The 14,501-nt window shown below is 38.6% G+C and overlaps 1 protein-coding gene across 6 annotated transcripts in view; it reads left to right on the forward strand.

The window, feature by feature from the left end:
• The window catches only part of LOC133849417 (protein sprint), a 137,678-nt gene that overhangs the window by 91,381 nt on the left and 31,796 nt on the right, over positions 1 to 14,501 (forward strand). For 4 of the 6 annotated variants that reach the window (XM_062285477.1, XM_062285479.1, XM_062285480.1 and 1 more), the window contains 2 exons: positions 2,943 to 3,653; positions 7,597 to 8,023. In XM_062285477.1, coding sequence (XP_062141461.1) covers positions 2,943 to 3,653; positions 7,597 to 8,023 — 1,138 coding nt within the window. The remainder of the gene's footprint in view (positions 1 to 2,942; positions 3,654 to 7,596; positions 8,024 to 14,501) is intronic. The other 2 variants (XM_062285478.1, XM_062285482.1) reach the window with 1 other exon arrangement.

A 14,501-nucleotide genomic window follows, 5' to 3' on the forward strand; every position in this document is an offset into this window, starting at 1 on the left:
ACAAGAAACACTTTTAGCACAATTTGTAAAAAGAATAAATATTGAAAAAATAAAAAATGCAGAGAATTTATGTCTGAAATATATTGAAATACCTCAAAAGTTTATAAAAACAAAGTGAATAGAACGGCACTTGATCAAATTATAATGATTGTTTGTTTCATTGCAATCTAATTAAGTAGAAAAGGTTTAAGTAATGAATCTAATCTAATAAATAGGATACTTATAGATATAGTAATAAGGGAAAATAGTGAGCTATTATTTCTGAAATATACCAGATTAATATATAAATATTTAAAAAGTTATACAAATATATAAATATACAAATATATAAATATATAAATACCAAAAATATACCAAAAGTTATATTTGGTATATGAATATACTACAACATTGAAGATATACCGCAAGATTTGCCTTAAGATTTATTTGGTATATCAGTATACTACAACATATAAAATAAGGAAAAATGTATGAACCTAAGCATCTACAATATTGTTTCAAATCCGACTTGATTGAAAATTAAACTTGACAACAATTTTGCTCTTAAAAATCACTTGACAACTTTAAAGAATTCGCGGAATTAGCGTAATCGATATGAGTGAAGAATAAAAGTAAAACTTGAATTGCGGAAAAAGCAATATACTTTGTTTGTTGACAACCTCTAAAGGTAACTCCAAGAGGTTTTCTAATCAGCATTTATGTGACGCAACTGCGGCACAAGAGTGTGTATTAAACATACCATAAATGTAGAGAGCGAGAAATAAAGTTAGCCGGCATTGCAATGCATTGAGGGAATTCTTGTGAATTTCTACGAATTTATTCGCAATTACGAATATGTGTATTTTCTTTCGATTTATTGCTTATGAATGGCATTAACGATAAACGGAAGCCCAAAATGCCGCAAAAAAAAACACAGAAGAAAAAACAAAATCAACTCATGACGAAACACACACGCACACATACACAGAGAGACATGTGCGTGTGTGTCGTATAAATAAATTAAAAATTCAGTGAAGCACAACGACGCAAAATGAAACCCATTTTGACTTTGGCTCGAGATGAACGAGACTCGCCTCAACTCAACTCGCCTCAACTCAACTCGCCTCAACTCGACTCGCGCCTCCATCAATTTTATTATTATTATTATTTTTTCTTCTTGTTTTTGTTGCTTCTGCTACTTATTTTGTTTTTGTTTTTTTCTTTTGCTGGGGTTTCTTTTCAATTTCTTTTGATGTCAAAAGAAAAAAAAATGAAAAAACACAAGTAGCAAATGTTTATAATTGCTTATCACTAGAACTTGTTGTTGTAGAGCTTCAGCATATTGTAAGTGTGTGTGTGTGTGTGTGTGTGTGTGTGTGTTATATGTGGGGCACTTAATGTTTTGAGTGCTCCGACACATTCCTAACTTCCTTTGACTTTGACTTCGACATCGCCTGCGTAATTCAAATGATGTCCATGCCCATAAAAAAACGACTACACTTGGACGCAAATATTACATTTTTTTTTTTTTTTTGCTCTTCAACAAAATGAAATGGATATCCAAACACACAAACACATGCCCACAAAATTATTGCGGAAAGTTCATAAAGCCAGCTGGAAAAATACTTTAGAAAAAATGCCAAAGACAACACCGAATGCAGGTTACTCTTTAGACTTTCCTACTTTACTACAACATACAAAATATACCATTGAGTACAAAATATACCAGATTGCTACCCATGTATGTGGTAGAATGGTATAAATATACTAGATTAGACATTATTTGGTATACCAGTATACTACAACTAATAAAATGTACCATTGAGTGCAAAATATACCAGTTTTAAATACATATAATAAATATGATTTTATTATGATATATATTAGGTATATCGGTATACTACATCACATAAAATATACCATTAAGTACAAATATAAAGCTTCTCATAAATTGGACAATATTGTTTTGCAATCACTAAAATTTGCAAAATTTGAAAGTTAATTTCTCATGAATTAAGATTAAAAATAACAACAAGAAATAAAAAAGAATATAGAATATATGTATCTTATATATTATATTATATTAAATATGGCTAGGAAAAGTAGCTAAATTTGTCTGAAATTCTTGGACTCTTTATGTAGAACTTATGTCAAGGCAAGCAACAAAGTTGCCACAGTTTTGAGGCACAATCCTTTTAGACTTTGTCTAAATATAGCCAAATGCTCTAAAAATCGCATGGGCTTCACATTGCTTAAATAGAGCGAGATAGACAAGGATGTAAAGAGTGAGAGAGAGAGAGAAGGAAACCGGAAGAAAGTGTCATTGCTTGGCTCTGTTGCCATCTCGTTCTTTCGCTTTAAAGGCGGACAGTTGGCAGGTGTTGCCGCTGGCTGGGAATCTATAAAAGCGTCACATAATATGATATGATGCTTGTGTAACACACACGCCTTCGTTGCCACGCCCCCTACGCCGCACCGCCTGCCCATTGTTTTTGTGTGTGTGTGGAGGCCTTTTTGCTGCTTTTATTAGTAATAACATTTTGAAAGCCTCAACATGGTCGTTAAATTAAAATTCATGCATTCGAGTGGTCGGATATGCGATACCTTAACGTGCCACAAGCGGTGGCAGCCCACACACACACACAGTAAGGAGTGGGGAGTGGGCAAGAGGTGTGGTGCAAGTCAGTGTGACAAACGATACGAACACGTCGCGTCCGTATTAAATGTCGAATTCAATAAAACTGATTGACACATGTGTGCTGAAGTGTGTGTGCGTGTGTAGAGAAGGGAAAAGAGGGTCTACAATGGGGAATGGGGATTGGGGAGTGGCGGGGGCAACGAGTCGCAAAGTGTATTCAACTCCTCAACTGTTTTTTTTTTGGTTTTGGTGGCATCAAATATTTTTCTCGCAGCCAAAGTGTTTCCCCTCCCCTCAATAGCTCGACATCTTGTAACTTTTGCAGCATGTCGCAACAACAAACGGATTCGCAGTGTGTGGATACCACAGTGATGAAGCAGCAGCAGCAACAGCAGCAGCTGGCTGAGGATAACTCCAAAGTGGAGGTGATCGTATACACCAAATCGGACAAAACGCTCAAACAGAACATGAACGCCAAGGACGAAACGCTGCGCAAACGCACCTCGCTCATTATTGTGCCCCAACAGGTGACCGAGAGTCTCGAGAGTCCCGACGGCGGCGTCGGCAATCGCAACTCCATCGCCAGCATGGACAGCTGTGTCTCGACCAACACCAGCCAAAGCAATCAATCGAGCTCCAGCTCGAGTTCCAGCTCCAGCAGCAGTTCAGAGGACGCACATGCCGCCTATCAGGATCTGCAGAATGGCAACACGGATGATTTGGCCGCTCTCCATTCGCCCAGCTGCAGCAGCACCTCGGAGTCGACATCGTGTTGCAGCTCCGTCGATTATTCGTTGCGCGAACAGTTGCACAATTTTGCCAATCAGGATCAACAGCAATTGAAGTGTGTCAACGATTTGCCAACTGCTGCTCAACTGCTGAAGGGCATGACTTTGCCCATGGATCAGTCGAATGTGGCATCTGCTGTTGGGGGTGCTGTGGCACCGCATTGCGATACGCTGCTCAGTCCGCAAGAGGCGCCACTCGGTCGCAGGTATGCCGAGGTGGCACAGTTCAAGACGCACGGCAAGGCGAGGTGAGTTTGCAGCTGAAACTAAACTTGCCAAGGCAAATCCTTTTTGATTTCTTATCAACTGATGGTAGTAGCAGAAAACCCCTGAAATATGTACATATATATATATATATATATATATATTCTATTCTATATATATATATTCTTGATCAGCCGTGGTGCTATAGACATGTTCCTTAGTCGTATAATGATGAGGTACTCAGAGGCTTAAGGAGTTATAATATTCTTTTTTCTAGCACTTTTTATACCATTATACATTTTCAGCATATAAATTTGGTATATTCAGTATATTAATTAGGTATATTAATTTGATGTACTCGTTATATTAATGTGATATAATTCAATATTCATATTCATCATTATATCAATTCAGTATATACAGCATATCAATTTGGTATATGCAGTATATTCATCCGGTATAGTCAGTATATCAATTACATTAATTTTGCATAACCAGTGCATTAATTCTGTATATTCAGCATATTAATTTGGTATATTCAGTATATTAATTAGGTTTATTAATTTGGTGTATTCGTCATATTAATTTGATATAATCAGTATATTCATATGGTATATTTATTATACTAATTCACTATATACAGCATATCAATTTAGTATATTCAGTATATTTATCTGACATAGTCAATTACATTAATTTTGCATATCCAGTGCATTAATTCGGCATATTCTGTATACTAATTTTACAAATTCAGTATATTAATTCAATATATTCAGTATATCAATTTGGTATATTTAGTATATTAATTTGGTGTACTCAGTATATTAAGTTGCTATATTAAGTATATTAAATTAAACTATCTATATCAAAATAGGTATTCAGTAATTTAATTTGGTATATTCTATAAATTTTACCTAGACATTTTGTGAGCATCAACAATTTGCAAATATTTAATTTCATTCAATTTATTTGAATATTCTATTTGAAGTAATAGAATAATAATAGTAATCCGAATTTTTAGTACTCAATGCTCAATTGTATCTGCAAACTTTGTCAGTATCTACAATTTGCCACCTTTTACTTAAATTTGCAACTTTTTCCATTTCCTTAGACTGTGTTCTTTGACAACTTTTGAGTGTTCAAAGCGCTGTATCTGCACTTCAATCAATTACCTGAATTCTCATTAAGCGTGACAACTTCCCGTCAGCTTTTGTGGCTAGCTATCGCCCGAATTGCATCGCAGTCATCTGCTAGACAACTTCATCTACTTCTACTCTGCGACTTTTACTTGGCGTTCTATGAGAGCGCCCTTCACTGCTGCTCCCAAAGCAATCTCTGAGCCAATCTCAAGCACTTTTGCCTGCCATTGTTCGTTGTTCCCTACACTTCCCTAAACGTAGTCAAAATGTACAATATATAGAAAACCACAAGCCAGGACCAGATTCCCGCTCCTCTCTTCTTCTCTCCTCGGGGTCTTTAACTCTTTTTATGAGCTGCTGGCAAATTTGGTTTGCTTAGCTGCGTCTTTTGCTGCACATGCATAATACACAACTTAATTAGTATTACTACTTTATAGCACTCTCGACGAAGTCACTTCCCTAAACCCTCTCTCACACCCTAACACTCTCTTGCCCTGCTTAACCTCGGGCTGAAGTTTTGCGAGAGCTGAAATCTAATAATGGCACATTCCATACACGCATTTGCCATTGCCACATTACCATATCAAAAACGACTGCTACTCTGACTTGCATTTGCCCCACGGGCACAGACAAGTTACCCCAGCAATCCCCCCCTCTTACTCTCTCTCTCTCCCCCGTTCGCCCTGTTCTTTTGCATAACTCAAAAATGCATTGGCGGGGGGAGAGACTGTGGAGTGTGTTGTTTATGAACTTTGAACGTTGCTGTTGTCTGAGAGAGAGCTGTTGTGAGCTGCTGCTGTCAATGCTGAGCTGAGCTGTGCGTTGCTGCCGCATGCTGTTGCATGCCACTCTATGGATTAGTGTCTGTGCTACCCGACATTGACAACTATGTTGGAACTTTTTGAAAGCTGTCACAACTAATTTGCATAGAGAGACCCGCACTCAAATCGAAGCTACCCAACAACAGCAGTCTTTCTCCCATCTCTTTCTCTTTCTCTCACTCTCTTTATCTCTTTCTATTGTTGCTACACCCGCATAATACTCGTAACTCGTTTTCTCCATATTTGTTTTGTGCCTTTTTTGTGACGTTGCTTTGATTTGCCGAAAAAATTATTCATGAATGGCTTCACACACACACAAAAAGTTTTGAATAACTGTTGTGTGTGGCATATGTGGCAAGAAGTGGACAACAATCAGGCCAGGGGCAGGGGACGTGTGTCATTAGCAAGTAGAATCAAATAACAACAGGCAACTTTGCTGAAAGTCTGCACAACTTGACCTAGGCCTAGGCCTTGGCCTTACGTAACTCTCTGCCTTCACCTTCAACTATATATAAAACTTCCGCAGCCTGGTTTGCATTTTGATATATGCCCACTTGCCACATTTTATCTTAATTGCCACGCGCGCGTTGGCAATTTTCTGGCGGCGCCACAAAGTATGCTACACGTTTTGTTCAGCGCTTCGTGAAAGAAGTGGGAGAAGAAAACAATAGGGAAGTTCAAAATACCCAGTAACTATTTTAAATTTGGTAATAATAAGCTACTTGAAGTAAATTTCATTACAAATTTACTAAGCACGTTTAATGAGGCGTTATCTTAGCTATACTTTATAGCGAAGAAACAATTTCAATTTGCCATTAACAGTCTTTTATTTATGCTCTTTTCTTTTACAAGTAGTAACTAACTTTAATTAAATTGATATCAATATTTTGTATATTATATTATATATATATATATGTATACTTATTATTATTATTATGGTATATATAAATATGTTTTGGTATGTATTAAATATCATACCAACTATATAATATGATATATATATATATCTTTTTTTGGTATATTCATGTTGTATATCTTAAGAATAATACCAAATATACATTATGGCATATATTTTGTTGATATATTCATTAAATATATTTTTCATTGAGTATTTAACAGTCGAGCACACTTGACTGCAGCTTCCATGCCTGTTCTTAACTAACTTTATCAAGAGTCAAGCATATTTAGGTATTCAACTGAATCTCTTTATTACTTAAATTATTTTAAATAAGTCACAACTTGCATTCGTTGACGTAGTAACTTGAAAGTCGTGCTGACTTGTTTGTTGCTTCTTTATTTGTTTACTTTGCATTGTTTGCGCATTTTGTTTGGCTTTCGCAGAATGCTCATAAATTTGCGTTCGCTCAAGCTGGCGCCTCTTCACCCATTCCTTTTGGTTCCATGCTTGCTGTGGCTACAGACAAGGTTTAGCCTGTCCTTGAGCCTAACAGCCAAGCGGCTCTCATCTAATTCCTTTAAGTGTTTTATTATCCATGCTGCGTTGCTGGCGTTGTTTGTGTTAATTTGACATGATTATGTCAAAATGTTTGACAACTTGTCATATGGCTGGAGCGAGCGAGGGAGAGAGAAAATGGCATGCAACGTCCTGTTCTGTCCTCTCGTGTTTTCGTCCTTGAAGGCGTTACACAACGGAGCAACCGGAAGCGGAAGCACATGCCAAAAAGTTTCTTTGCTTTTTTTTTCTTTTTGCGCTTGCTTTTTCTTCATCGTCGTCGTCGTCGTCGTCGTCATCTTCGTGGCACATTCATTAATAACATTTGTGCGGCAACTTTACTTACATTTGCTCCCCCAAAAATATATATTGTTAAAATGGCGTAAAATTGCCCACTTTTTGGGTGTCACGCGCGTCCTTGTGGGCGTCCAAAAACGAAGCAGAAAGGAAAAAATGTGTTGCAAATTAACCTTTTGACAGCTGCGCAATGACAAGTGACAAATGAGGGAGAATTTACTTGCCACACACTCATTGACTAACTTCTCTCTCTCTCTTTCTATGTTTTTCGTTGCAGAACAAGTGAACAGCTGCCATCTGCTGCTGTTGGTGTCAACGCTGATGCGACAACAACAACAACAGCAATAGCAACGGCAACAACAAACACAGCGAATAACCAAGAGAAGCCAGAGATTGTTTCTACCAACAATAACTACAACAACAACAATAACATTAACCACAATGCGCCACAATCACAAACGAATAACAACAAATTAAATGGCCAAACAAATAGCCACAACAACATCAACAACAACAACATGACAGCAACTAGCCAAATCGATGCCAAAAATGGCAGCGACTGCAATCATCGCAGCAGCAGCCTCGACCCCGATGTCGATGGCGATGACGATGTCGTCGACTTGGCCCACGGCGGCGCCTTCGAGGATGACATGCAGGCCCTGTTGCCCAAGTGCACGCGCCGCTCGAGAGATGAGCTCAGTCAGGTGAGTCCACCACAACTGACATTGAAAAATCTGCATAAAATTCATTAGGAATTTCGAGACTTTTTCCTGTTGCTAGTTTATCGATCAATTTATATTTGAATTGATTTAGCTCTGACGACTTCTTCTTAACTAGGCGCTGTCCATTTCAATAGTAAACTTTATGTGAACAAATAAGTTTGAGTAGATAAACAAGCCAACGTAGCTTGGCTTATTTCTTGAGCTATGACTTCACTGTTCGATATAATCTGAAGAATAGATTATTGTTTGGTTAAAATATTCAATATGAAAATCAAGGTAGTTTTTTTACTTTAAATTCTCCAAAAAATATTCCATTACGGCTAACTTCTAAACTAGGCACTGTCAACTTCTTAATAAGGCACTGCCATCTTCTTAGCTAGGCACTGCCAACCTTCTTAAGATTCATCTTTTGTATCCTCGAATAACTTGGTGACAACAAAAATGATCATATTGCATAGTTAGGCAAGTAATAACTTCACAGTCAAAGCAGCATTGCGCACTTTGCGAATTAGTGCTGGCTGCTTGTCAAGCAAGTGCTGGCAATAATTGCTTTTTTCTCACTTTCAACCAATTGCTAAGCAAGACGCTAACAAAATGGTCTTTAAGTTGCGTTTAAGTGCTGTTTATGCAATTAACGCTGTCCATCTATTGAGTAGGCGCTGTCCACTCTTGCAACTGCAAGAACTGCCAACTTGTGGATTACTTCACTCAATAGTTATGTGAAATTTAGCAGTTCGAGTTCATGTTCGATTATGATGGGTTTAAGCTAGTGATTAAATATGGATCAAATTAGAAGTCAGCATTTGCAGTCAGTTTCAGTCAACTCATTGGGGATTTTTCCCTCTCCGCGTCATCACCAATAATGTTTTCCCCTCCAATTATGAAACACTCTTGGACGCGTCGAGGGAATTGTGCGCCGAGAGGCAAACTGTTGAGCATATTGATGAGACGAATATTCTTGTATTTGTCGCCACCGCACTATTCATAAAGCGAGAAGTCTGTGTGGGTTAGAGGCAGGCAGAGTAAGTGCCAATTACGCAAGCTGCCAATGGGGCTATCAAGAGTGGGGGCATGCCACTCACCAGCCACCAGCAACTCCTTTTGGCCTTTGTGTGTGTGTGCTGAGTATGTGTGGCACTCATTCATTCATAATTTGCTACGTGTTGCCATGCCAGCCATTGCCATAATGATAATGCTGACTGCTTGTCTGCCTGACTTGCCTATCTCTTTGGCTGCTATTGATGGTGCTGGTTTGCTGGCTTGCTGGTCGGTGCTAATGGCTTGGCTCGATGCTGCGCTTGCCTTGCCGCCCATAAACTGTGCATCAAATGATGTTCGGCTGCGATAGAAATCCAGCAAACAAAAAGAGAAGAAAATTACAATACACGTTCATATTCAAAGCCTTTGCTCTTTATTTTTCCTCTTTCATTTTTTTTTTGTTCTGCACAACTCCCGCCGTTTGCCATTATTGCTTCATTATTTACATGCATTCGTGCGTGCGTCGAGAGAGTTGTGAGAGTCCTGGCTCTGGGCCTGGGCATTCTCTTCATTAATAACTGCGAATCCTTTCCATCATTGTCATTAAAAGGCGACGACGCATCCTTTTCAAATGTCTGGCAGGAAATTATAGTAGCAGCAGCAACAGCTTGAATAATGAAGCACTTTACGCTGGGGCGAGTGAGAGAGTGAGAGAGACTGACAGAGGAGAAAACACTTTTTGACAAGTCAATTTAGTAGTTAATTTGATAGCACTTCACTTCAGTTTGAATTCACTCATTCGTGTGTTGTTTAATTGCTTAATAATGCGTTAGTTATGCACATTTGGCAGACAGTGTTGTCAAATTGCACTTGCATTGGCGCAACGTTGCCAAATTTCTCATGCAGCGCCTCAAAGTAGGCAACAGCATTTCACCTTCGTTTATCGTTTTGATTTCTGTGTGTGTATCTTCTACTTCCCCAAGTTCAAAGTCAAAAACCAAATGAGAACTTACAAAGCTATTAAGATTCAGTCCAGAGTGAGAGTGAGGAAAAGAGAAAGAGAGAGAGAGAGAGTTATCTATGTGTCCAGACAGGAACTGTACTCAACTGGGCAACCACAAACGAGTGGTCTGTCTGGAGCACTTGGCGCATACGGGATCAGCAGCAGCAGCAGCAGCAGACAGACACATGTTCACATTTTAATTTGTGTTGCATTTCCTGTTGCATTTGGGTTCAAACGAGCCGAGCCGAGCCGAGTTGTGCCACCAAGTGTGGCAAGTGGCAAGGACAACGGCAAACGACAAACGACAAACATCTTCTATGTCTCGACGGTGGCATAAAATATTGATTTCAATGGGCTTCGCCTGTCCAGTTAGGCAAGCAGACGGACGGTTGCACAGTGTGGCAAAAACAGAATTGCCGACAACTATCGATGCAGATATCCATAAGTATCGATTGGTGACATAACTTAAGAGCTGGCAACTAAAATTGAAATTGAAAAAATGTAAAATGAGGAATGAAGAATCATTGAAGGGTGTGATTGTTAGTTGTATTTATTTATTTATTATTAATTTACTCTCTATTCGAAACCTAATATATGAAGAAATAGAAATGATTTATATATGCATTATTAAATCGACAAGTGCTTTCTTTTGTTGACAAAACTTGAGAGTATTTTTTGTTGGTGTCGAGTAAATTCTTAGTTGAATTCGAGTAAGGGATAAAAAAGAATTGAAGAGTTTGGAATTACATATTTTGAAATCGATAGAAAATTTGACTCAAATTTCGAGTGTATACAAATTTCAATGCAACTATGTATCGATAAATATGAATTGTTTTCAAAACTTAAACAATTAAACTCTTAGTTAAAGAAGAGTGAAGTGAAGAGTGAAGACGAATTGAAGAGTTCAATGTTTATTTTCAAATTGATATCAATTATATCGATAATTGGAAAGTACTGCTTTATTATTAAAGCCTCTGCAACTATTTTTGCCACACTGTGTGGCAGCCACAGCTGTGGCAATGCACAAAACGTTTGCGCCAGCCAACAATTTCCTCTCATCTTTTTCGGCCATTTATGAATATTCAATAAAAACAACAAGAGCAACAACAGCAACCGATGTCGATAAAAACGTCTGCCCAAAAAAAGCAGAGAAAGGAAAGTAAAGCTGGCTGGCTAGCTGACTGGCTGGCTGGCTGGCGTTGCCATAACCACAGACAGCTTCAGGCAGCATGCAACACATGAGCCAATGCTGGCTGGCTGGCTGGCTGGCCGTGTTGCATGCCCCGCTGGAAAGTTTTTATCGCCAGCCCGACTGCCCGACTGCAAGCTCATCGTTGTGCTCAACTTTATTACATTCATTATGCTACAACCCTGTCGGCATTTTTGCCGTGGCGCCTCCTCCTCAAACAGTAGCTGGCATCGTGCCACAAAAGTCCATAAACAAGTTTGGGAGTTTCTAATCTGCAGAGCTAAGTGTGTGTGTGTGTGTGTGTGTGTGTGTGTGGCGTGTCCAGGTGCACGTGTACTAATTGCAGCGGTATTAGTGGCGCTTTGTCAGCGGCTTACACACAGAGTGGGGCATGCCCCATCCCCCATCCCCGCCCACAGCTGCTGCTGCTGCTGCGTAGCTTTTAGTTGAGCTTGTCATGTCAGCTCTGTTTTTGGCTGACTCCTGACAATGTCCTCTCCATTTTTCTTTTGCCAACATGTCTGCTAATACCCAACCAGAACAAGGGACAACGCAGGTTGCAAGTTTGCCGTGGTTGGGGCATGCTACCGAAACAGCAGCAGAGCAACGGCAGCTTTAAAAATGCCGCCTCTAATGAAGTGTATTCGGTTGAAGCTTCAACTCGCTACTGATGTCTGGTCATCTGTAACTTTGTCACTTCATTTTTTGCGTTTTGTTTTTGTTTTGTGGGGTGCGACAGAGGTTTGTGGCATGTTCTATGTGTGTGTGTGTGTTCGTCTCATGTTGCAAGCTGCCTGCTCGCATCCTTCGTGTGCCTAATGGTTGTGACTTTTTGACAGCTACGGCCAAGTATCCACTTTCCACTGTCGTCCCAAGCAGCCGCGTCGCTCTTTTCCTTCTCTTTCATCTTCACGCCGCCTTCATTCCCTTCCTCAACTCCAAAAGGAAAACATTTGTCTGTGTCTCGCCAGTGGCCATTTTATGGCCATATATTTTATGTGCAGCTTATTACATGGCTTCCAAATGTTTATTGTATTTGACTTTGCGCCGAATGAAAGATTCTTATTGCCAGATTACACATAGTTTTCGCCTATTCAAATGCGTCTATGCGTGTGTCTCTGGGCACTGTTGCCGAACTTCAGCTTGCTGCGTTGCCAAACTTTAACTACTTTGGCATCCATTCAGTTATTGTTAATTGCTCCACTCAATTACAAAACTTCATCAGTTTGTAATTAAACTTTGAAGTGTATCTCAAGCTATAATTATCATGATGGCAAAGCGTTATCAAATTTCATTGGCATACAATCAAATAGTTGTAATTGTGTTAACAACAAACTTTACTTCGCTATTTCTGCCTGATTTTATTAGTATTTAATTTAACTTTAACTTGAGGCAATAATACAAATGATGTACTAAATGCTAAATTGCTGCCAAATTTCACTCAACAGCGTTGACAAACCAAGTTGAAGCTACGCAGCTTATCATATATTATTTGCTAATATTAATGAATTAAGTAAGAAACATAAAACATGAATTGCTGCAAATTTCACTTGATTGCAGTTGCCAAACTTCAAGTGCTTTAAGTTTCATTTACATTTGCAAATGAATGCTGTAAAACTTCACGCGCTTTAAACTATCGTTCCAACAGTCAGAGCTTTCATTTCAATTTATTTTTGCACTTCCTCACAAAAGAGTAAGTGTAAAACTCGACAGCAGTGTTGCCAAACTTCACACGACAACTTTAGGAACTTTGAGGCAAAAACGCTTTTAATTATGCATTCATAGAGCGAACGTCCAAACAAATCGACAACATGTCAACATCACGCTTCAATTAGCCAGACCCAAATTTCAGTTTAGGCCTCGCCACAAACACACACACACACACCACACACACACACATACAGTCGGAGCTGCAAGCTGTCGTCTGACAGAGTTCTGGTTGTAGTTCTGTGTTTGGCTCTAAACTAAACTCACGCAGACAGAAAGAGGCGCATTCACAACATATGTCATCCGACTAGCAAATGTTTTACCGAGTTCTCAGTTGCCACACACTCTGTTCTTGTTGGTTTTGTTGTTGTTGTTGTTGCTGCCGGTTTTTGGCGCAGTTGTTGGCATTGCGGTTTTTCTGGCTGCCGCTGTTGCCATTAAATGTAATTCTCTGTGGTTTTTATGGTTTTTTAAAACATTCAACAACATTTTACGTGGCTGCTATTTATCTTTTATTTCGCCACTCGCATTCAGATCACCCTTCTCACCCTTTCTTCTTTCCTTCTTTTTTACTCTGTGCTCGCTCTATTGATGCTCTGCGCTCATGTCATGTCCCTTGCCGTGTCGCGTCTCGCACGTTTCGCATACCTTGTTGTTGTTGTAGTCGTTGCTGCTCTGCGTCAGGCAATAATTCAGTCTCGAGTGCAATTTGGCGATTCTACACACACACACACACACACACACACGTGCGCCACTTTTGAGCTTATCTCGGCGCTCACCTTTTGTCAAACTATTAGCACAACGACTGCGCACCACGGTCGCACAGTGGGCCGCTTTCAATTGGCAACTCCATTGTGATAGTGTGGAAAATATATCAAATTAATTTCTTAAATTGAGAAGCAACAAAAAGAAAACAAGAAGCTACATTTTGATGAAAAGCAAACCAGAGTCGTATTAATTTTAAAATATACCAAATTAATATACATCAAATATACCAAATGTTATATTTGGTATATTGATATAGTACTACATTCAAAATATACTACAGAGTGGAAAATATACCAGATTGTCAGACAAAGCAACTTAGACTAGACTTTTTTTCCATACGAAAGTATTTTTTTAATAACTTTCAAAAATTTGTTTCTGATTTTAAAATATTTTAATTAAATTTCGAATTTACTTAATTTCTATTTAGGCAGTTGGTTTTTAAATACGATTTCTTTAAATATTCTGCCCAAAAAGTTATATAAGGCAAATGAAACCAAATAAAATATCTAGTAGCGATTATTCCAAGTTGCAATATTATAATCCTAATAAAAAAATAGTGAAATAAATGAAATCAAACAAAAATCAGCACTTAAATATCAAAAGCAGCTAAGCAATTTCTGCTGCAATTTAAAATGTTGCTACAAAATTTAATACATTTATTTGCTCGTAATTATCAAATTCAACAGACTGGAGCTTATGCTTGTTATAATATTAATACGACATAAAGCCGAGAACACAAATATTTTGTAAAACAATTTTGCGTTGTTTGTTTATCGTATCCAATTATTTTCGCTGGCATTTCGTAAGCACTTGTT

This window comes from Drosophila sulfurigaster, chromosome X (genome assembly GCF_023558435.1).
Source record: "Drosophila sulfurigaster albostrigata strain 15112-1811.04 chromosome X, ASM2355843v2, whole genome shotgun sequence".
Taxonomy (NCBI): Eukaryota; Metazoa; Arthropoda; class Insecta; order Diptera; family Drosophilidae; genus Drosophila; species Drosophila sulfurigaster.